Source organism: Narcine bancroftii, chromosome 4, assembly GCF_036971445.1.
Source record: "Narcine bancroftii isolate sNarBan1 chromosome 4, sNarBan1.hap1, whole genome shotgun sequence".
Classification (NCBI taxonomy): domain Eukaryota; kingdom Metazoa; phylum Chordata; class Chondrichthyes; order Torpediniformes; family Narcinidae; genus Narcine; species Narcine bancroftii.
In genome coordinates this window covers 193475217-193501224 of record NC_091472.1, presented here as the reverse complement: position 1 = coordinate 193501224, position 26008 = coordinate 193475217, and the positions used below count along the sequence as shown (strand labels likewise).

The following is a 26008-nucleotide window of genomic DNA, read 5'->3' as shown; positions in this document are numbered from 1 at the left end:
TGGTTCCTATGGGACAGTTTCATGCTCCCCTCTGCACCTCTAACAAGGCAGGTCTACCGGACATGGAAGCAGGACGTACCTTTCAGAGGGATGCCTCTGAAGGAGAGTGCCAACAGACCAAAATAGGGTCCACCCCTGTGGCCCATTACTGATTTCCAGCCGGTCAAGTTTGTGGGTCCACGCAGTTTTTAACCACTCTAAGTCAATTATGTGCATACTTGTACCCACCTTGGCAAGGAGGGAATGGTTAACAGAGACCTGGTGATACTCAAAATTCCATCCAGCCACCAAAAAGAGAGCTGAAACATGCCTTATTTGCCAGGAGCATAATGTTGGAAAAGGAACACCATGTTCCACAGGGTAAAGCCCCTTGCCAAGTGGGTCTTTTGTGTGTTTTCAACTTGATTTTATTGGTTTACTGCGTGTACATTGCTAGAAATATTATTTGGTATCTTTAGGTGTGTTTAGTCGGTGGATTGAAGGTAAGCCTACCACCAATAATACTGCATGGACTGTGGTAAAAATGTTGCTTTGAGAAATTACTCCACATTACAGACTATCTGAAATATCAATGAAAATTTGCAAAAAGAACTGGTAATTGATCAGCAGTTCCACTGCTCCCACCACCCACAAGTAGGAGGAATGGACCCGACCAGTCTCTTTCTCAATCTCAAGCTCACCTGGTCCATCTCTGATAATATTCTCCCCTCCCTGGATCTGTCTCCATCTTGGAAACAAGCTTTCCACTGACATACATTACAAACCCTCCAACTCCCACAACTACCTGGACAACCTTTCCTCACACCCTGTCCCCTGCAAGGATTCCATCCTCTTCTCTCAATGTTGCCATCTCTGCCCCATCTGTTCCCACGACGATGTCTTACAGTGCAGATCTTCCGTAATGTCTTCCTTCTTCCACAAATGTGGCTTCCCCTCCACCACTATCAACTCAGCCCTCACCCGCATCTCCTCCATTTCCCGCTCATTTGCCCTGACCCCTCTGTCCCCAGACATAACAAACACAGGATTCCCTTTGTCCTCACCTATAACCCCACCAGTCTCCGTATCCAACACATTATCCTTCAGGATTTCTGGCACTTACAAGTGGATCGCACTACCAGACACATCTTCTCCTCTCCTCCCCTCTCGGCCTTCTGTAGGACCATGATTTTCTCATACACTCATCCTTCCCCACCAATCACCCCCACCCCCCAGCATCTTGTCCTGTGGCCAGACTTACACCCACACCTCATCCCTCATCACAGTCCAGGGCCCCAAACAGGCCATTCAGATGAAGCAACACTTCACTTGTATGTCCGCAGGACTGATTTACTGCATCCGGTGCTCCCTTTGTGGCCTCGTCTACATCAGAGAGACTGGGCACAGACAGGGAGATCACTTCACTCCATCTGCACCAGTGACAGGGACCTCCCAGTGGCCAACCATTTCAGTTCTTCTGTGTCACACTCCCATGGCCTTGTGCACTATCCTACCAAGACCTCCCACAAATTGGAGGAACACCACCTGATTTTCTGTCTGGGATCTCTCCAGTCAGATGACATGAACATTGACTTTTCTGGCTTCCAATCTGCTCTCCTCTGCATCCCCCTCCCTTCCCTTCCCCGTTTTTGTTCCCTCAGCTCTCCACTCTTTCCTCTCTATTCACCCAGCCATCCTTCCTCCTCCTGCTCACTGCTGTGCCCTCTCTCCCTTCTCCACCTATAACCTCCTACCTTTGAGACCACTCCTTCCCTCACCCTTTTGTTCGGACGCCTGCCGACATTTTTCCATACTTTGATGAAGGGCTCAAGCTCGAAATGTCAGTTATGTATTTTTTAATCTTTGCTAAAGGACACTGTTTGACCTGCTGAGTGTTTCCAGCATTGTGTTTTCACTTTTTAATAGTGAATCTGTTTTATTACATGACAATAAATTGTATTTGGTCGTTTACAGATTCTGATGAAGCCACAAAGAAATGAGCCTCGTCATTCTGCATCTATTCCAACGCACGAGTCCTTCAGTACAACTGTCAGATCATTGTTCCTCTTCACTTAACAGATAAAAACTCCACTTGTTTGATTACCATCAGTGAAGCTAGAAGCTTTGAATCTTCACCCTCCCTTTGAGAGGAGGAGTTGAAGGACAGGACCTCCGGGGTTGTGATCTGAGGATTGCTACACATTCTAGTGAGGTGACAAATAGGACAATGCAGCTTAACACGTGGTTGAAGACATGGTGCTGGAGGGAGGGTTACTGGATCATTGTGCTCTCTTCCAAGGAAGGTGGGACCTGCACTGGTGGGGTGGTCCTGTGGAAGATCAGATTGGTCGGCTATCTATGAAGCCAGAAGAGATGGGGGAGATCTTAAATTGTTTTTTTTTCATCTGTATTTACCAGGAAACTGGCACAGAGCCTTGAGAAGTGAGGTGGACATGCAATGGAACCTGTGCAGATTGGGAAAGAAAGGGTGCTTGCTGTCTTAAAGCAAATACATGTGGTTAAATCCCCAGGACCTGACAAGTATTCCCTCAGACCTTGAAGGAGGCTAGGGTAGAAATTGCAGGGACTCTGACAGAAATGTCTTTAGCCATGGGTGAGGTGCCAGAGGATTGGAGGGAAGCTCATATTGTTTAAAAAAGGATCCAAAGTAACACAGGAAATTGTAGGTGGGTAAGTGTGATGTCAAGAGTGGTTATTGGAAGGTGTTCGACGAGATTGGATATACAAGTATTTGGGATAGACAGGGACTGGTTAGGGATTGCCAACATGGCTTTGTGTATGGTAGGGTGCGTTTAACAAATCTTAAGAGTGTCTCGAGGAGTTTACCAAAGTTGATGAAGGCAAGGCTGTGGATATTGTCTACATTGTCTTTGACAAGGTCCCACCTGGGAGGATAGTCAGGAAGCTTCAGTCCCTTGGTATTCATGGCAAGGTAATAAGTTTAAGGGAGAAGCCAGAGAGTAGTGGTGGACGCTTGCTTCTCAGACTGAAGACCTGTGACTACTGGTGTGCCTCAGGGGTCAGTGCTGGGACCATTGTTGTTTGTCATCTCTACCAATGATCTGGATGATAATGTGGTAAATTGGATCAGCAAGTTTGCAGTTGACGCAGATTAGAGATGTAGTGGTCAGCAAGTAAGGCTTTCAAAGCTTTCAGAGATCTGGACCCACTGGGAAAATGAGCTTCAAAATGCCAGATGGAATTTAATGCAGACAAGTGTGAAGTGTTGTAGACAAACCAAGGCAGAACATACATGGGAATTGAGTAGTGCGGTAGAACAGAGGGATCTGGGAATAGATAATTCCTTGAAAGTGGTGTCACAGGTAGATAGGGTTGAGAGAGATTTTGGCATATTGGCCTTCATAAATCAAAGTATTGAGTATAGGAGTTTGGATATTACGGTAAAGTTGAGTAAGACATTGAATGAGGCCAAATTTGGAGTTCGCAGTTTTGATCACCTAACTACAAGAAGGATTAACAGTAAATAAGATTGAAAAAGTGCAGAGGAGACTTACAAGGATATTACTGGGAGTTGGGAACTGAGTTACAGGGAAAGATTGAACAGGTTGGGACTTTATTCCCTGGAGCTGAGAAGAATGAGGGGAGATTTGATAGAGGTGTTCAAAATTATGATGGGTATAGATTGAATAAATGCAAGTCAGCTTTTTCCACTGAGGGGAGGAGAGACACAAACCAGAGGACACAGGTTAAGGGTGAAAGAGGAGAAGTTTAGGGGGAACTTCTTCATACAGAATAGTGGGAGTGTGAAACAAACTGCAAACTAAAAGTGCTCAACTTTAATATTAAAGGAAAATTTAAACAGGTACATGGATGGAAGGGGTATGGAGGGTTATGAACAGATGCATGTCAGTTGGACAAGACAGAATAATATAGACTCGAAGGACCAAAGGGCCTGTTTTGCATGCTGCAAAGATCCATGGTAAATATTTTAACAGGAAGGTCAAAATACATGAAATTATCACAGCACACGAGTCTACAATATCAGTGACATTTCTAGAGATTACAGTGATGTTTGCTACAACTCAATTGAACTGAAAGGACATTTATTGACTGCCAGGTGAATACCAGCAAGCAAAGAATTTGATGGTAACCTGCTCCCAATAAATGTTTACAATTACCAGTACAATGCAGCAAACACATTTTTACCATTCAGGACTTAAATCAACGAGGAGTGGTCAGATGCTATCAATTTAATTTACAAGATGTTTCAGAGACTTGTGTGCGAGAACATCTGACTACCACAAAAACTGCAAGTGACGATAGTGTAGTCAGACTCCATTATCTCCAAGGAAATCACTTTCCCTGGATCTTCCCAGATTCTTCATTTCATATTAAAACAATATGTGGAGCACCCTGGTTCTTTCTCGCATCCTTCAAAGGACAAAGGCGGTGTGTAACGAAGAGAGTGAGATGAAGGCTTTACAGAACTGAGATGGGTACAAGAAAAGGACAAAAAGAAAAGTTGCACACTCGAGGGTATTTAGTGGGCATTTCCCAATTGCACCTCAGTCACACAGGCACGAGACAGAGGACTCAGGCAACACCAGGCTAGCCGCAGCCTCAGTCAGGACAGGAGTGAGGCCGAGTGCGGGCCAGTATGGATTCCAGCTCCGATAGCTGTTAGTCTGGCTGGGGAAGGACCGGAGTCACTGCCTCCTTTCTACATCCCACCAAAAGAGAGGAGGCAGGAGGGTCAATGCAGTGATCCAGGCAAGTCATCTCTGGTGAAGACTTCATACAGTAAAACCCCAGGTATCTAGAATTCAAGCAGCCTCAAGCAACAGCAAAAATGAGGAAAATAAAAAAAATAGGTAAAAAATAAGAGCTTAAAATGGTACAAGTAAATGTTCTCTGAAGTAACAAATAAACCTTTGGTGAAGATAGGAGCAAATATTCAGCCACCTTGGTCGGGCTTTGCTTGTAGCAGCTGTTTGAATAAAGTTGTGTGAAGTAGCAATGGTGTCGCCCAGGATGAAGAGCTGGTTGATGCCGCTCACCATTGGGGTGACTCTCTTAAAGTGTCGCCTTATCCCCACTTTGTAAGAATCGCCCCGGTCAGAGGTTTTATCTGTAAACTTGGGGGAGGGGGGTTAATTATCTATAATATTATTGTTCATCTTTCGGGCGGCTCTGTGGAGGGGGAGTAACCTGCAGATGCAGCGACAGTTAAATCTTTTCAAAGAACGTGACTGGAAATAAAGTAAAATCCTTTACATTCATGCAAGTGAAGTTTGTTCAGTGTAAATACAGTCCAGTATTTTTATCTTTTAAACTATTTATTCTTAATGCAGGTGTATTAGGCATTGTAAGAGTGAGTCTCAAGCGACCGGAAAATACACTTACCCAGCATCTACCAATCCCTGTAGGTGCCGGATACTTGTGTTTTACTGTATAAAATTTGCCACAGCTCTCATTTAAACCAGAGCACCCAGTTTCCTGCCCAATTTTTTTTTAAATTAGACATACAGTACGGTAACAGGCCCTTCTGGGCCACAATGCCCATATTAACCAACCACCCCCTTACGTTTTGAAGGGAGGGAGGAAACCAGAGCACCTGGAGGAAACCCATAAAGACATGGGGAGAACGTACAAACTCCTCAGAGACAGCCGAGTCGCTGGCGCTGTAATAGCTAATCCTTTACCCTGTAACCAACATTCAAAAACTAGATAATCCCAATGATATTTGTGAGACTCAATCGTGTACAACCAACTCGTTCACATGTTTTATACATTACTACAGACATTAAACTTCAAAACTACTTCACTGGCTGTAAAATTGCTTGAAGAGTTGCAAGAATATAAAAATCAAATGGAAATGCTCGTCATTTTCTTTTAGAACCCACCAAAGAGTGGGCCAGGCCAAATGGAATCAATGGGGTGTATGAGGATGCTGGGCTATGCTTGGTGGAACCATTGGGGTGTACAAGGGGGTGGGGCCAGGCCTGCTGGAACCAATGGTTTGCGTGAGGAGGCAAGGCTAAGCCTGCTGGAAACAATGGGGGTGTACAGAGAGGGGGCCCAAGCTTGCTAGAACCAATAGTGTGTATGAGGAGGTGGGGCCAGGCCTGCTGGAACTAATGGAATGTGCAGAGAGGTGGGGGGACAACCACAAGTATAATGAATGCTCCCTTGGGTGATGTCTCACAGCAGTGGGAATGGAAAAATATGAATTTGGCACCACTCAGAGGCAACTTAGCTGCTAATATTCTTGTAACTTCCAGCAACTGAGGCATCTCTGCAGGATGGGAATGAATACAACAGGATTAATGGAGACTACCACACTGCGTCACAGTAGAGATTGCCAGATCATTCAACTGACGCACCAGAGCAATCTGTTCAACACCGGGAACGTGGAGAACATGTAATTCCAGTACAGAAGGATAATTATGCCATTTACTAATTGCATGCAGAGTGATCATGGCAGGATACTGCCGTCAGAGAGGACAATTATGGTGACATAAATCAACTTGAGGCAGGTTTCAATTACATTAAATTCCATGCTTTTTTGATCCCTTATTTTAATGCTGGCATTTTCCCAAATCAAATCAGAGCTCCATTTATTCATCAGCTGTCCTCTTGGCAAGATGTCATTCGTCAGAGGATGGAGGGTGCACTCTCTTGTGACATTGTGGTCCCCGGGCACACTTCAATGCCAACCTGTGTCATGAACGAGCACATGGTCCTCCCAACGCACATGGTACGAAGAGACTTCAACACCGGCAGAATGAAGATGGTGGTGCCACAGAACGGAGCAGCTTTGTGGCTGGGTGGGGGGGGGGGGTGCGTGGGGTTAATCTTTGGTACCGGTTGAACCTGGGAGACCTCACGGACACTTTACCTGACTTCAGAATGCAGAAGCGGGGTAAACAGGCAACTGTGCAGACACAGAGGAGATGGCGTGGCCTCCACAATTATCGTTCCATTCAGTCACATCGAAGTCCAGCACAACAGTCGAAGAACAGCGAGGGATTTGATGAAGAAAATGGAGCTTCCTGATTGAATGGGAGAATAAAGTTGCTTTTACAGATCATATGGGCTTGTAGAGGAGAGTGGTGACGTACTTCTTCTTGTAGCGATGGGTGGCGCTCAGTACCATGACGCCATCCTGTGGACATTTAAAAAACACTTAGCTGCAGCAAAACACACATCGAAATTCAAAGGTCACCTTTACTGTCAGAGAATCAGGCAGCGTCATGGCTGGCATGTTTAGTGTAGTGGTTAGGACAACGCTTTTACAGCACCATCGACCCAGGTTCCAATCCAGCACTGTCTGTAAGGAGACTACATTCTCACCGTGTCTACTTGGGTTTCCTCAGTTCCTACCCATCCTTCAAAACGAATCGGGGCTGTTGGCCAATTTTACTGTGCTGTTATGTCTAAATCAAAATTAGGTTAAGGTACATGATCCTTTATCCGGACATCTAAAATCCGGTAAATGGGGAGCAAGGCGGCGGGGTGGCCAGCGCTTGTGGGAGGTGGCCGGTGCTTGGAGGAGGGTGCTGGGCACCCGAGGGACCAGTGCTTGGGGGAGGTGGCCGAGGGACCAGCACTTGGGGGAGGCGGCCGGGCTGCCGAGGGACCGGCGGTTGGGGGAGACGGCCGGGCGACTGGAAAGGGGTGGGGGTGGATATGGCAGCACAATTCGGGTGGGCTTTCCAAAATCCGGAAAAATCCGAAATTCGGAACACACTGTCCCCCAAGGGTTCCGGATAAAGGATAAAGGATGTACATGCAAGACATCATATACAACCCTGAGATTCTTTTTCCTGTGGGCCATGCAAAATTTCGACTTATCAGTGATGCAAAAAAAAAACTGTACAAGGTACGTGTACAAAAGAGAGAAATGTAAACAAACTAACCATGCAATAATGAAAACAAAACCCAGTAATCAATAAAGTGCACAAGTCAGAATCCTCAAATGAGTCCCTGATTGAGTTTGTTGTTGGGGAGTCTGATGGTGGAGGGGTAGCAGCTGTTCCTGAACCTGGTGGGGCAAGGCTTGTGGCACCTAGACCTCTTTCCTGATGGCAGCAGCGAGAATAGAGCGGGTGCTGGGTGGTGCGGATCCTTGATGAATGCTGCTGCTCTCCCTGTTACTGGTGCCCAGCCCCAATCCGCTGCTCTCCTGGAGTCGGCAACCCCTTGTGGTTGCTGCCGTACACAGGTGTCACCATCTTGGGCCCAGACCCCGCGGTTGCAGCTCCTTTAACAGGCCGATTAAAACTTGTGCGGAGCTGTTGGCAATAGGATCGGTGCATCAACTCCAGCAGTATTGCCATTTTTTGTCCTTCTTGAGTGCGCAAAGAAAACATCCAAACTCCACTCAAAACAGCGTCTGATGTGAGGATGGAACCAAGGTCACGATTTTCTCTATGGTGGGGAGGGTATTGCCTGTGAGGTACTGGGCTGTGTCCACTCCCTGCTGAAGGACTTTCTGCTCAGATGAATAGGTGCTCCCATACCAGGGCGTGATGCACCTGGTCAGCACACGTCCCACCACACCTTTGTAGAAGTTTGCAAGGGTTTCCGAAGCCATACTTCCTGAAGAAGTAGAGGCGTTGATGTACTTTCTTCATGATGACAATGACAATGCTGCTGGAGTTGATGCACCGATCCTACTGCCAACGGCTCCGCACAAGTTAATCGACCTGTTAAAGGAGCTGTGATCCAGGGGCTGGGCCCAAGATGGTGACACCTGTGTATGGCAGCAGCCACAAGGGGTTGCCGACTCCGGGAGAGCAGCAGATTGGGGCAGGGCACCAGTAACAGGGAGAACACCCCTCACCCCAACCTACTGAGAACGAGAGGCAGAAATGACCCTAAGGATCACAGTGATGGCCAGCTAGGGGCTCTGTGGCTGAAGGACACACAGGGGCAGTGAGTTGTTGGCTACTCGTGGGCAAGGAACCCACGCAGGCTGCGGGTTTCTGGAAAGTGGCTCACGGGAGCCAGGTGTTGGGGCCAGGATTCAAGAGGATGCTGAGGGCAAGGAGGGCTCTCGAGGGGCCCTGGGCGTGAAGGCTTCCTTGCATTAGAGGTTTAGATCTGGGCTCGGGTCACCAGTGGTTTGAACTGAACTGGAGTCTTGTGCGCCTGCAGACTACCAGTCTGGAGGTGAATTCAATGACAATCAGTGACTATCGGGGAGGGGGGTGGGGGGGGGAAACACGACTCTCCTTTGCTTCTCTTTCTCTGGCATTAAGGGATGCCAGGCAATGCTCATGGTGAATCTGTGTCTGATTTGTGGAACACTAAAGGCAATTTTGAGTAATGTTACATTTCTGATTTATTACAATAAACAGCATCAATTTCCCCAGGATGTCTGGCTTCCTCTTGCATCCCAAAAGTACCAGAGTGTGGTAATTGGCTGTTGTAAATTACAGTCAGCGTACGTCAGTAGTCAAAAGAAGCAAAGGGGTGTTGATGAACATGAAAGAGAAAATAACTTGCAGAAGGAATGGGAGAGCAATGTCATTGTCAACGTGGAGCCAATAGGCTGAATGAGCTCATTGTAATCAAAGCTAAGCTTTAATCGGCTTTGCCCATGCAGGGAAGTGGAAGTGGGGCACCACATCGGAAGTCTGATGTCAGTGAAGGTGAAGAGGAAAATACAGGAGAGAAACTGCAGAGCGTGTAATGAGGGGAGAGCTGTGCATCTCGTGGACAGGTGTGCAAGGGGAGTGAATGCTGGAGTGGACAGGTGTGCAAGGGGAGTGAATGCTGGAGTGGACAGGAGTGCAAGGAGGGTGAATGCTGGAGTGGACAGGTGTGCAAGGGGAGTGAACACTGGAGTGGACAGGAGTGCAGAAACAGTGTGAACACTGGAGGGGATAGGTGTGCAAGGAGGGTGAACGCTGGAGGGGACAGGAGTGCAGGAAGAGTGTGAACACTGGAGGGGAAAGGTGTGCAAGGAGGGTGAACGCTGGAATGGACAGGAGTGCAAGGAGGGTGAATGCTGGAGTGGACAGGAGTGCAAGGAGGGTGAACGCTGGAGTGGACAGGAGTGCAGGAAGAGTGTGAACACTGGAGGGGATAGGTGTGCAAGGAGGGTGAATGCTGGAGTGGACAGGAGTGCAAGGAGGGTGAACGCTGGAGTGGACAGGAGTGCAAGGAGGGTGAACGCTGGAGTGGACAGGAGTGCAAGAAGGATGAACGCTGGAGTGGAAAGGAGTGCAAGGAGGAATAGAATATAAGAGCAGGGATGTGATGCTGAGGCTTTATAAGGTCATGGTGACACCTCTCTTGTACGGGTTTGGGCTCCTCATTTAAGAAAGGATGTGCTGGCGTCGGAGAGGGTTCAGAGAAGGTTCACAAGAATGAATCCTGGAATGAAGGGATGAGCATGTGAGGAACATTTGATGGCTCTAATACTCATTAAATGGGAGGGGTGAACCTCATAGAAGCATTTTAAATGTTTAAAGTCCTAGCCAGAGAGTGGTGAAGCTCTGGAATGTGCTGCCACAGGCGGCTGTGGAGGCCAGGGCGTTGGGTGTATTTAAAGCAAAGATTGATTGGTATCTGAATAATCAGAGCATCAATGGTTAATGGGAGAAGACAGAGGGAGAATCAGAGGGCTGAGTGGGAGAATGGATCAATTCATGATGGAACGGCAGAGTGGACTCCACGAGCCTAATGGTCTATCCTTGCTCCTATATCTTATGGAGAGTGCAGATATTCAACATTATGGAACAGGAGGGTGGGATATAAAAATAAATGAAGAAATCAGTGTGGAGCTAAAAGAATGAAGGAAGGGAGCTGGGTGGGAGAAGTTTTTCAAACTCTGACAGTTCCATGAATCTTCCCATCAGAACATTGCCAAAGAGTCATATGAAACTTCAAAGGAATGTTCTTTCAGAATTGATGACCTTCATAATTTGGCCTGCAAAACTTAAATTTTCTCTTTTAAATTTACACCAGGATATTGCAGTTCAGGAAATAACAGCAAAAACATACTATATTTACTTGTATCAATGTCAAAATGTTTTGACTACTTTTTCAGGACAAAAACGTTGGATCCACTTTCACTTGGGTCAAACTTTTGACCTTGGTAAGTACCTGTGTTGTTCAAGGCATCGGGAGCTTGGATGGCTGGGACCAACCGGGTGGTAGGTCCGCAGTTGGGACGTCAGGACCTTGGATGCACGGGCGGCTGGGGTGAGAATCTGTGGTCAGCAGCTCAGATGTAAGGGCGACTCTGGTGAGAACTGTGGTCAGGAGCTTGGCTGTGAGGGCGACTGGGACGAGAATCTGTGGTCAGGAGCTCTGATATGCGGGTGGCCTAGGCGAGAACTGTGGTCAGGAGCTTGGCTGTGAGGGCGGCCGGGGCGAGAATCTGTGGTCAGGAGCTTGGCTGTGAGGGCGGCCGGGGCGAGAATCTGTGGTCAGGAGCTTGGCTGTGAGGGCGGCCGGGGCGAGAATCTGTGGTCAGGAGCTTGGCTGTGAGGGCGGCCGGGGCGAGAATCTGTGGTCAGGAGCTTGGCTGTGAGGGCGGCCGGGGCGAGAATCTGTGGTCAGGAGCTTGGCTGTGAGGGTGGCCGGGGCGAGAATCTGTGGTCAGGAGCTTGGCTGTGAGGGCGGCCGGGGCGAGAATCTGTGGTCAGGAGCTTGGCTGTGAGGGCGGCCGGGGCGAGAATCTGTGGTCAGAAGCTCAATGCGCGGCCAGTTGGGTCCAAAAAGTAGGAGGTTTTACATGGGTCAGACAAAAACACCTGACATTTGGTCCAAAAAGACTATTTCACAGTATCAACGATTACATGAGTATATATGGTAATTGCTGTTTTTCAGGGAATTGGAAGTTATTGGAGGGCATGTGAGGATGTAAGTGGGATGGACTGGACAGTGGGAGATGAAATGGAGTTGAGGTATGATGACCAATTCGCTGGGGCAGGAGCATGTGGAGACACTGGGTCTACTGGAGCAATTGTGTTTGTTGATCTTGGTAGGACCAGGCAGTGCAGGATACTGCAATGTAGGTAGGGAAGACTGGAAGTGTTGGGTGGGGGGGGGGTGGTGGGAGAGATGGAGTCAAAGTTGGACATGTTTAAAAACATAATTGTACTTTGTTCTTCATTTTTTTTCTTTGATGTCTTATATTTGTGTATAAAATCAAAACATTTTTATTTGAACCTTATTGTAAAATTCACAGGAGAGAAAAAAGTCTCCGAGATATTTCCAGTTCTTCCTGTGAGCTCATAACCAAACCACCTCTCCCATCTCCCAACACTAAAAACAAATTGTGCCCTACTACACTGGCTGTTTACAGTGGACAGTAAAACCCCTGGTAAGTGGAATTCAAGCAATCGGCAAAAGAAATCTAGGAAAATAAATTTAAAAATTTTAAACAATAAGAATAAAATAACAGGTAAAAATACGTGGGTTTAAAATTGTAAAAGTAAATGTTCTCGGATGCATCACGTAACCCTTTGGCGTAGACAGGAACAGATATCCAGCCAGCGGAGGGCCTTGGTCGGGCTTTGCTCATAGCAGCTGTTTGAATCAAGTTGTGTGAAACAGCAATGGCGTCGCCAGGGTCGGTGCCAGAACGAATGTTAGGGGGAGCATTAGGGTAACTGGTGAGGGGGGGGGGGCACAGTCCAACACGTAAACTCGCTCAGCACTGAGGGATGGGGGGGAGCTGGTGTGGTGCTGGTAGATGCTGGTACGTGCTGAACGAACATAAACCTCTTCCGTCCAACATCGAAAGCACTGCATTTATAGCGTGCGTCAAACTGAACAGCAGTGAGGAGTCACGTGATGGAGTAGTGGCTGGACGGTGAACTCCAGCCCTCTCCAGAAAAGTCGGGAAAAACAAAAGAAAACACAAAGGCACAGAAATAAAAGTTACAGAAAAGTGAGTATAAAGGTGGAAAGAAGATGGTGACAAAAAAAGAAAAATCGAAAGCAACGGTAAGAAGAGAGGAAGAGAAGACAAAGGAGGAAAAAGGTGAAGGCCTTACCTGTCCGAAGAGGCCCGCTGCGGAGAGAGAAACCCGCTCCCTCGGGTCGGTAAATAATGGACTACAAAAATGGCTCGCAGAGCCGAGTAAAAGTGCGCAACCGCGCATGCGCGAGGAGTCGCGCATGCGCGATGCGAATGAAAAAAAACACACCGATGGAGTCGATCTCCACAGCCGGCAAGGACAGCTGCAGAACACCTGCAGCAAGAAGAGACCACAGAAGACAATAGAAACAAGAAAGAAGAGGAGGAAAGGGCAACAAAGAAACAACAGATGGCCAACCCAGAGGAAGAAGAAGAGGAAGAGGAAGAGTACAGGGAAATAGAAGAAGAAAAGAAAGGCAAGGTAAAGGATATACTTGCTCTTATTAAAGGATACATGGAGTCATTTAAAGAATGGCAAACACAGGAATTTAAGGATTTAAGAAAAAGAATAAACAACACAGAAGAGAAAATAAATAAAATGGAGATGACCTTAACAGAAATGGGAAAGAAAATGGACAAGATGGAAGAGCGGGCAGTAGCAGCAGAAATGGAGGTAGAAGACTTAAAAAAGAAATTGGAGAAATCTAATAAAAAAACTAAAGAGACACAAGAACTACTAGCTCAAAAAATAAATACAATGGAAAACCATAACAGAAGAAATAACATAAAGATAGTGGGCCTTAAGGAAGATGAAGAAGGCAAGAATATGAGGGAGTTTATAAAAGAGTGGATCCCTAAGACCCTAGGATGTCCAGAACTACAGCAAGAAATGGAAATAGAAAGGGCACATAGAGTATTGGCCTCTAAACCACAACCACAACAAAAACCAAGATCTATTGTAGTAAAATTCCTAAGATATACTACAAGAGAAAAGGTACTGGAGAAGACAATGGAAAAAGTAAGAGAGGGCAACAAACCACTGGAGTATAAAGGGCAAAAAATCTTCATTTATCCAGATATAAGTTTTGAACTCCTAAAGAAGAGAAAAGAGTTCAATATAGCAAAGGCGATTTTATGGAAGAAAGGGTATAAATTTATACTAAAACATCCAGCGGTATTGAAAATATTTATTCCAGGACAACAAAACAGACTATTCTCGGATCCAGAAGAAGCACGAAAATATGCAGAACAATTACAAAAATAGACTGAGGGAGGAAGACGGGTAATGAGGGTAAAAATGATCACGATTGATATGTATGCGGGTAAAGAGGTATAAGAGTGAATAGAGACAATGAGCATACATGAATGTATCTGTACTTAGAGGAAAATATAGATAGTATAGACAAGAATTAATAATGGAAGGTAAAGGAATAGAGAGAATAAGGAGGGAATTAAAAGAGTGACCTTTGTGACATATGAAAAGTGAAATCTTTTCTGGGGGAGGCGGGGTGGGGGGAAATAGCGGTCACTGCAAAATCAGTTGACGCTTGCGAGTGGATTCGCAAATCCAAATGGAGAGGGGAGATGTGGTTGTCGACAAGGGATAAAGGACAACTCAGGAGGGGAAGGGGAGATTGGGGATAAATAAGATAGAAATAGGAGAATAAGGAAAATGTTGGATGTGGTAGGAATGTTGTCTTATAAAGAGTTGAAAATAAGAAAACAGAAATGGAAAAGGAGGAAAGGTAATGATGGAAAAACGGAAAGAGAAGATAAACAAAATATAAAAGGGCTACGCTGAACTATATGTCTTTAAATATTAATGGAATACATAACCAAATTAAAAGGAAGAAACTACTAAATTTAAATGAATAAATGTATTCCATTAGAAAAAATAACATATAGGTTAAAAAATAATATTGAAATATTCGAACAAGTATAGGAGCCTTACATTAAATACAATAGCGAAAACCTACTGGGGACAAACATTACCTAAGTTGATGGAAGGAGAAGGAAAGTAAAGAATGGACTCAGTTGAATTTCTGGTGTAATTTTGTTGAATGACAACATTGTCTGACTGGCTTAATGCAACCTAGATTGTATACCTAAAATGGATGAGAGGGGGGGGGTGGGGGGATGGTTTGGGAGGAAAGGGGGGGGGGAGAAAAAGTCACTGTATATGTGTGAAAAAGAAATAGTGTATATCATGGCTAATGTGATTTATGGTGTGAAAAATAAAAAAATTAAAAAAAACTGAACAGCAGTCACGTTTCACGCATGCTAGTGACACGGGCGGGGGCAGATCTGACGGTGAGCGATGGCCACGAGTGTGTGGGGGGGGCACAGCACCTCGCTTGGGGGGGAAATGCCCTCCCTCCCTTAATGCCGACCATGGGCATCAGACAGGATGAAGAGCTGGGTGTGCTGCTCGCCATTGGGGTGACTCTCTTAAAGGGTCTCCTTATCCTGAGTCACTCAGTCAGAGGCTTTATCTGTAAACTTGGGGGAGGGGAGGCTAATTATCTATAACGTTATTGTTCGGGCAGCTCCGTGGAGGAGGAGGAACCTGCAGATACAGCGATGGTTAAATGTTTCAAAGAATGTGACTGAAAATCAAGTAAAATGTTTTGTTTTTATATTCATGCAAGTGAATTTTGTTCAGGGGATTTTTGTCTTTAAAACTGTTTATTCTAAATGCAGGTGTATTAGTTAGATATTGTAAGAATAAGTCTCTAGCAACCAGAAAATTCACTTATCTGGCATCTACCAATCCTGGATACCAGGGATTTTACTGTATTATAGAGCTGAAGGATGGAACAGAAATAAACTTTCCATCAGAGGAATTAAACAGGCAGTCAGAGAAGCTGATGGGTTGGCATTGGGAGGGTGCTTAGGCCAAGAAGATAGTTTCAAGAGTGAAGAAATTCAAAAGGAAAGGATTCCCAGGCCCCCAAAATTCAGAAGCATACTGACCTTGATGGAGAGTGCATACAGATGGTTCAGCATGACATGGTTTGGCTCGGGAAGCAATGCAGGGTCACACTGAGAGCAAAAAACAAACGGAACAGGATCAGAATGAGAGTCCCTCCACAATGCATTTGAATTTTAGCTTCCCGTGAGATGCAAAAGGTGGAGACTTGCACCGGGTTATCATTCTGGAGATCTGCACAACCTAGTGTCACACCCAGCCCTTTAGCAGACCTTGGAAGCTGCTGTTCAAGCAGAGGGGTAAAAGTCATCCATTAGGTTCCGGGCTGTCGAACTACTTGAGTGAAAAATGAAAACAAGATGGTGGCTTTTAGCAGACTAAACATCTGTTGGATTAAAGTTTTAAAATGAGACTAGAGTTTGGTTTCCACACGTTTGCAAGTTAGCATTGTGAGTTACTTACTTGGGCACCACCACATTTGTCCCTGTAGGTTTGGAAGCAGAACACGGAGAATTGAGTGCAGCAGCATCGTAACAAATATGGCAACTCAATTCATCAGATACTACAACCAATGCCCACAGTCTCAAGACACTGGACAGCTGGTAAGATTTCACAGCAATGGCATGTGTACATGGTAACAGGGACAAAAACACCATGTCCCACAGTTGTACACAGCATCGGGCACATGTACTCAGTACCAGATTACAGGGATAAACACAACTCTATCTACCAGGTGGAAATAGGGCAGGCGTGCATTAAAGCTATCCATGCTCTTTATCTGTCATAAAGCACCGGGATCCTAATATCTGTGACTCTAAACTGCTTGCTCGAACAACTGTGTAAGCAGCTGCCGACATCAAGACTCAGAGAGGTAACGCCAGACTTTTCTCACCAGGTGAAAGGCAGTCAGAGAGAAGCAGCTAGAAGCAGCGAGTTATTTTCCTTCCTTTGAGAGAGCAGGGTGCTCCTCTGGGCCCTTCAAGGAAAACCTCGATCGACTCAAAACTGGGCTGCCCCCAAGGACACTGGCACGGGACCCACTTTGGGTCCACGAGCACTGTTGCCGTTTTTTGTCACATTTTCACCAACTTGGCTATTCACAGCAGAAATGTACGATCACCCTCACACAACTCCTGCTCGATAGCTATCAAAGTCTGCTATCTGAGATATTCGGAGGAGAAGCCGACTCATCAGATCTTGGCTATTCAGATCACATAAGCATTGCTCCCAGTGACCTAAACATCAAACCCTAGCCCTCCCCCCCCACACACACACACATAAACCACCGTTCATATCAGCAGGCATCACACATTAAGTAACTACAAATCACAGAAAGAGCATTGGCCTGAACTCACTGAAATGCCCGTGTCCTTGTTCAGGATGACCTGGAGTAGGTGCGGTGGTAGAATAGGTGGCGTTTTAATCTTCTCCTCTGGTTTATACACATACGGATCCTGATGGTACGGGCCAGGGGGAGAACTCGACAGATCTGAGAAAAGTGAAACAACTGAATGACGGCTGTATTCAGGTTGATGAGGGAAGCCTTGACAGGAGCTAAATTCACTAAAGAAAATAAGATGCAGAGGGACAGGAAGAGTGATCAATGGGAGACAGGAAGGAATTCCTGAAACGAGCACAAAATAACTGTTTCATTAGACCATTTTCAGGCTAAATTTGAATTTGAACATATTGATGGAAGAGACAGGGGAAGGAGAGAGCGAAAATTAGAATAGATAAGCAAATGATGTTTAAAAAAAATGAAATCTTTCCTAACTGATAAAAATGTAGTCAAATTAAAGGAGAGACTGGGCGATCACTTTGTTGAGCACCTTGGCTCTGCAGCTGCACCCATTTCAATCCCCCATCCCTGGGTGTCAACATCTCCGAGGATCTGTTCTGGAGCCTCCATGTTGATGCAATCACAAAGAAGGCCCGCCAGCGGCTATACTTTGTGAGGTGTCTGAGGAGATTCGGTATGTCACTGAAAACTAGCAAACCTCTACAGGTGTACCATGGAGAACATTCTGGCTGGTTGCATCATTGTCAAGTATAGAGACGCCAACTCTCAGGACAAGAATAAACTCCAGACGGTTGTTAACTTGACCTGCGACATCAAAGGCATCAGACCTCACTCCATCGAGGACATCTACATGAGGCGGTGTCTTTAAAAAGCAGCCTCTATCCTCAAAGACCCCCACCACCCAACCCACGCCCTCTTCACTGCTACCATTGGGGAAAAGGTACAGGAGGCTAAAGACGAGCACTCAGCGGTACAAGGACAGCTTCTTCCCCGCTGCCATCAGATTCCTGAATAACCAATGAACCAAAGATACTGCTTTACTTTTCATACACTTTTATTATTCTTTTATATATTTATTGATGTAAGATCGTTCATAATATGAATGTTTGCAATGTGATGCTGCCGCAAGACACTGAATTCTGTGACTTGTTCATGACAATAAATTCTGATTCCATTCCCTTGCTGACCTGTCTGTCAATGCTCTCATGCATGGCCAGACTGAGACCACCCGCAAATTGGAGGAACAACTCATCTGCCATCTGGGCATCCTCCAACCGGACGGCATTAACATCGACTTCTCCTCACCCATATTTCCTCATGTCTCTTTTCTTTTAGTTCTCTCTCTCTCTCTCTCCCCCCACCTTTTCCTCTGGTTCTGCATTCAGAGCCACCCCCTCCCCTGATGAAGTCTCACTTTTCCTCTCCTGTCCTCCTCTCCATGTCCAATAATCACCTTTTGTATATTGGCCTGTGTTTCTCCCCCTGCTCTTTCTCCCCTCCTCCCCCAGCCTTTTAATTCAGGCGCTCAAAACATCGGTGACGTATCACCTATGGACGCTGCAAGACCTCCTGAGCCCCTCTAGCACTTCTGCGTTTTTACTACAATCACGGCATTTGCTGATATTTGTGCATCACTCCAAATTAAAGGTGAAGCAGGTCAGAAAGCAACAAAAGACTTTGTGGATTCAGCGGATAGAGCTGAAATGGTTTGAACTGAACTGGAATCTTATGTGGCTGCAGAGGCTGTGGGAGCGCTGGAGGAAAATCCACGGACACACAGTGACTCTCCTTTGCTTCTCTTTCTCTGACTGTGAGGAGTGCCAGGCATATACTAATGGCGAATATTTGTCTGCCTCACGCCAGACAATTTTGTGCATTATTACATTTCTGTTTTATTACATGACAATATATAGTATCTCATCTAATCTATGGGATTGATCTTCATTAAAGAGAATGCTGTCAGTTTAACTGGAAACCTGAAAACAGTGCTGCAAAAGGATGGGATAAAAGCAAATGAGAAGATGCTCAATATTAGGAATTTCCCCAAAGAAAAAACCTTTACATTTCTGAGCATGGTGCCTTCTTGGTTTTTGAATTAAGCGTGGATATTGCAGAGGCTCCTGCTGCGAATATCACATCCTCGTTTGTGCAGCCTGTCACATGTCAAAAGCCCTTCAAGTGACGTGTTTTGAGAAGTTCTGAATGGGACATTATTTTAACGTTCTCCTTGGATATCAATGGATGGAGGGGTGGAAGTTGGTAGCCTGGGGAGTTGCAAAACTAATACCTCAATTAAGGAAATGAAGGGATAGGCCTGCCAACATCATCCTAAACCTAGTGATGGGGAATTTTGTTTAATTAAATTTACACAAACAGCACGGTAACAGGCCCTTCTGGCACACAACCCCGTGCTACCCAAATACTGAAATTAGTCAACAATCCCCTTATATTTTGAAGGGTGGGAGGAAATGAACACCTGGATGAAACTCACACACGGGGAAACCGTACAAACACCTTAGAGGCAGCACCAGATTTGAACTCGGACCCTATTGTGCTAGCCGTCACGCTGTGATTCGGGGTGTTAATATTTTGTAAAGTATTGGTAAACGAACAAAACAATTTCATGGACTTTTTCTTCATTTTTTTGGCTGGCAGGGACAGCACTTATTGGTTTTTATCAACTGCCTTCAAGAAGATGGTCGTGAGTTGCCTTTCTGAATCGCGGCAGTTCTGCTCTCACAGATTGCCCAAGAGGAATGGAGAATGGTGTTCAGAAATCACAAGAGGGAGGGATTCATCATAGTCTGGGGAGAACATTAACAAGTAGATTAATATTTTTTTCAGGCACGTGAAGTTTTTACTTTATTTTAAAAAAGACAGTGGAAAATAGCCTAAGCAGAACAACAACAAAGAGTGTTGAAGAATTTGGCGGACAAGTTGCAAATGGTGTTTAATACAAAAATCAAAACTGTAGTGTCTGTATTATGTTCGTGAGGCTTGAACAGGAAAACTGGGTCCATTTCAGACTTGAAACACAAAAGTCTGCAGACGCGGTGACTGTGGTAAAAACACAGAAATACTGGAGGATCTCAGCCGATCTTGCAGCAACCTGAGCCCTTCTTCAAGGTACACCAAAGCAATGGGGAAACTCAGCCTGCCTGCTGTTTTCTCATACCATGACGAAAGGCTCAAGCAAGAAATATAACCTCTTACTTCCAGTAGATGCTGTGTGATTGGTTGAGTTTCTCCCACACTTTTGTGTATTGCAGAAAAGAAGGAACCTGGGGAGAGGAACACAAATTTATGGCGTCCAATGGCTCTGCCAGATTCTCTGCTAACCTCCATATGGCAGATGTTTTAGAAAACATTTTGTGGCAACTCAACTGATGTATGGGCAGAGGGAAGTACTGGACTGAGGACCCACACTGTGTTGTTTTACCCACCCTCACACAAAGGGTGGTACTGGGCTGAGGACCCTTCAGGTGTTGCTTCACATACAGGGAGGTAGTGGGCTGAGGACCCTTCAGGTGTTGTATCACCCACTCTCACACACAGGACTCTCATCACAATTTACCACTGACTCACCTGACATGTCAGAGCATTTCTGTGAATCCACCATCAGAGCATCAAACACCTCGAAGTCAGTCTGCCGCACCTGGATCACGTTATTGATTGTGCCCAGCTGGCTGGTGGTGACAGGCTGTTGAGACATCACCTAACAGCACTTACAAGGCCAACATCACAACCATCAATTCCCTCCAGCCATCACTAGGCAGACTCCTTTGCACATTCCTCCAGTTCTCAATCCTTCTGAACTCAAACCCTGTGTGGCTTTCAACCCACATACCTGGGGATTAATCGAACACTGATATCTATCCCCATAACATCACTTAACTCTGCTTTAAAGCAGTTGTCTTGGTAACCTCTGACCACCACTGCTGTCTGTAAGGAGTTTGTATGTTCACCCTGTGTCTGTGTGGGTTATTCCTGGGTGGTCTAGTTTCCTCCCACCCTTCAAAACGTACAGGAGTTTAGTGTAATTTAGGTGTCATTGGGTGGCACGGGTTTAAATGGCTGGAATTGGCTTCTATCATACTGTAAATAAATGTTACATTTAAAAATATTAAACTGGCTCAGCCCCCTTCATCCAGAGTTCTAATTTTTGCTCAGCTGCACTGCCTCCCAGTTTACAAACAGTCTGATGTTAATACAGGTCGACTTCCCCATAGCACAGTAGCGTCAGCAGAATGCCTGCATCAGCGGTTAGACAGCAACTGCAAACGACGACAGGCTCTTTGAGCATTGATGTGACGCCACGTGGAAAATTTTCATGAAATAATGTTTAGTACTTCCCAAAATAAAAACTTGTTCTCTGCTTACAAAAGAAGATAAATGCAGCACCAAACACAATAGCCCGAGGTCCCCACTCCCGCCCGGGAGCCCGAGGTGTCCACACCTGCCTGGAAACCCAAGGACCCTGGTCCCGTCTGGAAGCCCAAGGTCCCCACTCCTGCCCGGGAGCCTGAAGCGACTTCTTCGATGCAGATGGCACTGCACCTGACGTTGAGAATGGAGTCACTGACTCCGGCTGTAGCCGATGCTGAAGACTTGGACCCAGCTCCGTTTGGCATCTCTCCGGCCAGAAGCAAAGATTTTGATTTTATTTTGATGTTACTGTGACCAGACTGGTGCCAACAGAGCATCAGAGCCCACATGGGCAAGTCAGATGTTGAATTTATTTCCAGGTTGGTGCTAAAAAGTTTGGTCTTTGGATCTAAGTTTTGAAACTTCGGATACAGGGTACTCGACTGGTATTATCATCTTTTTTTATAAATTTCTCAATAGTTTTGCCTATCTCATGTTATAATGTGATCAAGCTTTACAGCGTTAATAATTCAGCACCACAATTGGTTGTCCAGTTTCTGATCAATGATAACCCCAGGATAGGGATTAATTCAGTGAGGGATATTGTCCTTACCTGGCACCTGTGTGAGGCAAGCATTGTTTATCACCTCCACCTCTTAACCACAGGCCAGGTTATCATTCAGGTCTTGGCTGTGGACTGCTTTATTATCCGAGGAATCACACGCGGTGCAGACATCAGCAAACACTACTGGTTCTAACCTTATGACTGGAGGAAAGGTCATTGATGAAGAGCAGCTGAAAATGGTTGAGCCTGGGACCCTACCTCAAGGAAGGACTACAGAGGTGTCCTTTAGCTCAAATGATTGACCTTCGACCATCTCCCTTTAAGTATCATTCCAATCAGAGAAACTTTCCTCCCACCCGCCACCCATCCATATGGAGTCCTGCTTAGCCAGGTATTTTTAATGCCATACTGTATATCTTAACATAAGGAGTAATTACTCTCACTTCACCTGTTTTTTTTAAATTGAGATGCACAGCACAGTGACAGGCCCTTCTGTCCCATGAACCTATGCCAACCAAATATACCAACTGACCTACAACCCCTGTATGTTTTGAAGGATAGGAGGAAACCAGAGCACCTAGAGAAAACCCACACACCCACATGGGGGGGAGAACATACATACTCCTATAGACAGCACCAGATTTGAACTCGGGTCACTTCGTGCTGTAATAGCATTGCACTAAGTGGTGTGCTAGCCATGCCACCCCCGTGGTTTGGACTGTATTGAGCGGAACGACTGGCAGAACCCAAAATGAGCTTTTATGAGCTGGGTTTTGTCAAGCGAGTGTCACTTGAAAGCACCATTGACTCTCCCTAGTTTAACACTGCAGATTATCAACTCGTGGGCTGGATAACTAGCCAGAATGGATTTCTCCTGTTTCTTGTAGACAAGGCCATACCTGGGCAATTTTCCACATTGTTGGGCACATGCCAATGTTGTAGCTGTAATGGAACAGCTTGGCCAAGGATAAAATACATAAAACATAAAAGTGCGGTTAGTTTAGTGGTTAGCCCAACACCGTTACAGTGCCAGCGACCGGTATTCCAGTCCGGCTCAGTCTGGAAGTAGTTTGTACATTCTCCCCGTGTCTGCGTGGCTTTCATCTGGGTGTTCTGGTTTCATCTCACCCTTTAAAACTGAGCCAGAGTTGTAGGTATATTTGGACGGCATGGGCTTGTGGGCCAAAAGGAGCTGTTACTGTGCTGTATGTCTAAAATAAACATGCAGCACATATTCCCCAGGCCAATAGTCTCCAGTATGGATACGAATTGTCAAAGTGATACAGGTCTGTAGTTAAGTCTGAGTTTTCAGTAAGAAAACCAGTCAGCAGGGCTTGGCCCTCCAATGGATTTCAGCTGACCGGCTTCAGTCTCCTGCAAAACCAAGTGGTCTTTGGATCTCTCTGCACTAGATAAAAACAAATCCTCCACCTCACCCAGGCCCCAGAAATGGCCCACCACAGTCCCTACAAATGGCCAGCAATGCCACCATATCTAATTCTGCCGGGAAGTGGCAGTGCGCCCCATTTGTTTACATGCTTTGGTTGCTCCTTCGTTCGTGAACTGCAGTTGAGAACAATCTCTTACCTCTGATGTATCATGTGTCCATTGGCCGTCCACGTAGAACTTGTACTGATGTTCACCCTCAGGAAGATCCAGAATTGCCACAAAGTTGTTCTGGCTGCCGAAAACAAAGGAGAGGAGCAAAATCAGTCCACAAAACAAAATATTCTTGATGCAGCCGAGCCCACAATTGGTAAATAATGTTGCTGGTGGCGGAGTCAGCAGATGGGGAGCGATTCACAGCTCTGGCCATCCAAATTAAAGTCCAACCTCCAGTGTTGCCTGTGTGGAGTTTGCATGCTCTCCCCGTGACCATGCAAGTTTGCCCCAGGTGTACAATTTTCCTATCATGTACTGAAGATGTGCTAGCTCTTGCGTTCACAGTCTACCGTAAATTACAAACAGTCCAAATGGGTGGGATGGCAACAGGGGGTAATGAAAAGATACGCTAGAGAGACAAGTGGAAGAATGGGGTTGATCAGGCAATTATACTGATAAGGTATTGGTGAGGCCTCATCTGGAGCACTGCAGGCAGTTCTGGTCTCCTTACTTGAGGGAGGATGCACTGGCTTTAGAGGTGATGCAGAGGAGGTTCACCAGGTTGATTCCAGAGATGGGGGGGTGGGGGAGGGCAGTCAGCCTATGAGGAGAGATTGAATTGCCTGGTACGGTACTCGCTGGAATTCAGAAGATTGAGAGGGGTTCTTGTAGAAACGCATAAAATTATGAAAGAAATAGGCAAGATTGAGGTAGGTAAGTTTTTTTTCCACTGGTAGGTGAGACTTGAACCAGAGGTCATAGCGTCAAGATTCAGGGTAGTAGGTTTAGGACAGAGAGGAGGAAGAACTGCCTTCCCCCGAGGGTGGTAAATCTATGGAATTCGCTGGGCATTGAAACAATGGAGGTGACCTCAGTAAATTGAGGAATTAAGGGAGATGGGGTAAAGGCAGGTAGCTGGAGAAGAGCCTCTCATTAAATCAGCCATGATCTCATTGGGCCAAATGGCCTCATCCTGCAGCTATTTCTTATGTTCTCACAGACTCAATGGACCAAATCGATTCCTTCAATGTCATATGGTAATAAGAGAGAAGGACAGGGCCTGTGACCCTCGTATTAACGCAACTAGGAGTTTCTTGGGCCCCCTGGTTCATCCGCTATTGATGTAGTTGCAGTATGGAATCCACCGAGCGAGGCCGTTGACAGCATACTCTGCGGTATTGGTACTCCTCCTCCAGCCAAACCCTCGGAGACTAATGAAATAGGCCAATACGTAGTTGCCAAAGGATCTCATTCTCTGCCAAAATTGTATCAAAAGGTCAAGAGAGCCATAGAAATTCTTGACCACAGGGTATGCAGGGTGTTGTGCTACAGGTGACATTGCTTCCAAAGTGAAAGAAATCGGCTCCTAGGCCACCTCAAAACCCTTCTGCTCTACTGGTCCTCAAACAAATAACAGTATTGTCCTTGCTACAAGAATTCTTCTGGCCATACAAATCTTTTATTGCCTGTGCAGAACAGATATTTTCAACATTTATTTTGGCTATGGTCTCTCTAGGACTCTGCTCAAAGTTTATGGGTCCCTTTTCCCTACAAAGCAGTCAAGTTTTGTTTTTTTTTTCCATAATTTTATCTAACTACATTAAAAAATCATTAAAAATACTTGGTATGTGAGGTTAAAAGAAAACAAGGCTTTTACTTAAATGTGCTGTGGCTGATGTTGAGAACGGTTGGTGTGGAATATCCAATGGCATAAATTTTCACCGGCACTATGTCTGCCATTTCAATGCTCTTCACTGTAAAAACACACAGTCCAATAAAATTTAACTTGTCACTCACGGACCCAAACTACGAAGAAGGTTTGCCAGTGGCTATGTGCTAGCCCACTGATCTATTCTCTCTACACCCATGATAGAGTGGCCAGGCACAATTCAGGCCATTTATGAATTTGCCAATGACACCACAGTTGTAATGAGGTAGTGAACAGGAGTGAGTTTGATCAGCGAGCTAAGTGGTGAACCTTGCACTCAACATTAGCAAAACTAAGGAGCTAAATTTGAACTTCAGGAAGGGGAAAATCAGGAGAAAATGAATCGGTCCTCATCGAGAGTAGTGGAAAGAACTTCAAATTCGTGGGTGTCAACATTTCTGAAGATCTGTCCTGGAGCCTCCATGTCGATGGAATCATAAAGAACATTCGCCAATGGCTACAGTTTGTGAAGACTTTTTTTTTTATTAATTTTTTTTATTTTTCACACTATAAACTACATTGATCAAGATACATACATTTTCCTTTTCAAATATATACAGTGTCGTTTCCTTCCCCCCCCCTCTTCCCCTCCCACCCTCCCTACCTCCCCTCCCATTTATTTAAAGTTCAGACTCTAAGATACATTAAACCCGTCAAACAATGTTGTCACTTAATAAAAATAAACAAGAAATTCCACT

The 26008-nt window shown here is 45.6% G+C and overlaps 1 protein-coding gene across 5 annotated transcripts in view; it reads right to left on the bottom strand.

The window, feature by feature from the left end:
* Positions 1-5278: 5278 nt before the first annotated feature.
* prkab1a (protein kinase, AMP-activated, beta 1 non-catalytic subunit, a) overlaps positions 5279-26008 on the bottom strand; it is a 32271-nt gene continuing 11541 nt past the window's right edge. For all 5 annotated transcript variants that reach the window (XM_069933432.1, XM_069933430.1, XM_069933431.1 and 2 more), the window contains exons 4-8: positions 23588-23681; positions 20656-20770; positions 17126-17259; positions 15815-15883; positions 5279-7126 (exon numbers count right to left, since the gene is read on the bottom strand). In XM_069933432.1, coding sequence (XP_069789533.1) covers positions 7049-7126; positions 15815-15883; positions 17126-17259; positions 20656-20770; positions 23588-23681 — 490 coding nt within the window. In that variant the 3' untranslated portion in view covers positions 5279-7048. The remainder of the gene's footprint in view (positions 7127-15814; positions 15884-17125; positions 17260-20655; positions 20771-23587; positions 23682-26008) is intronic.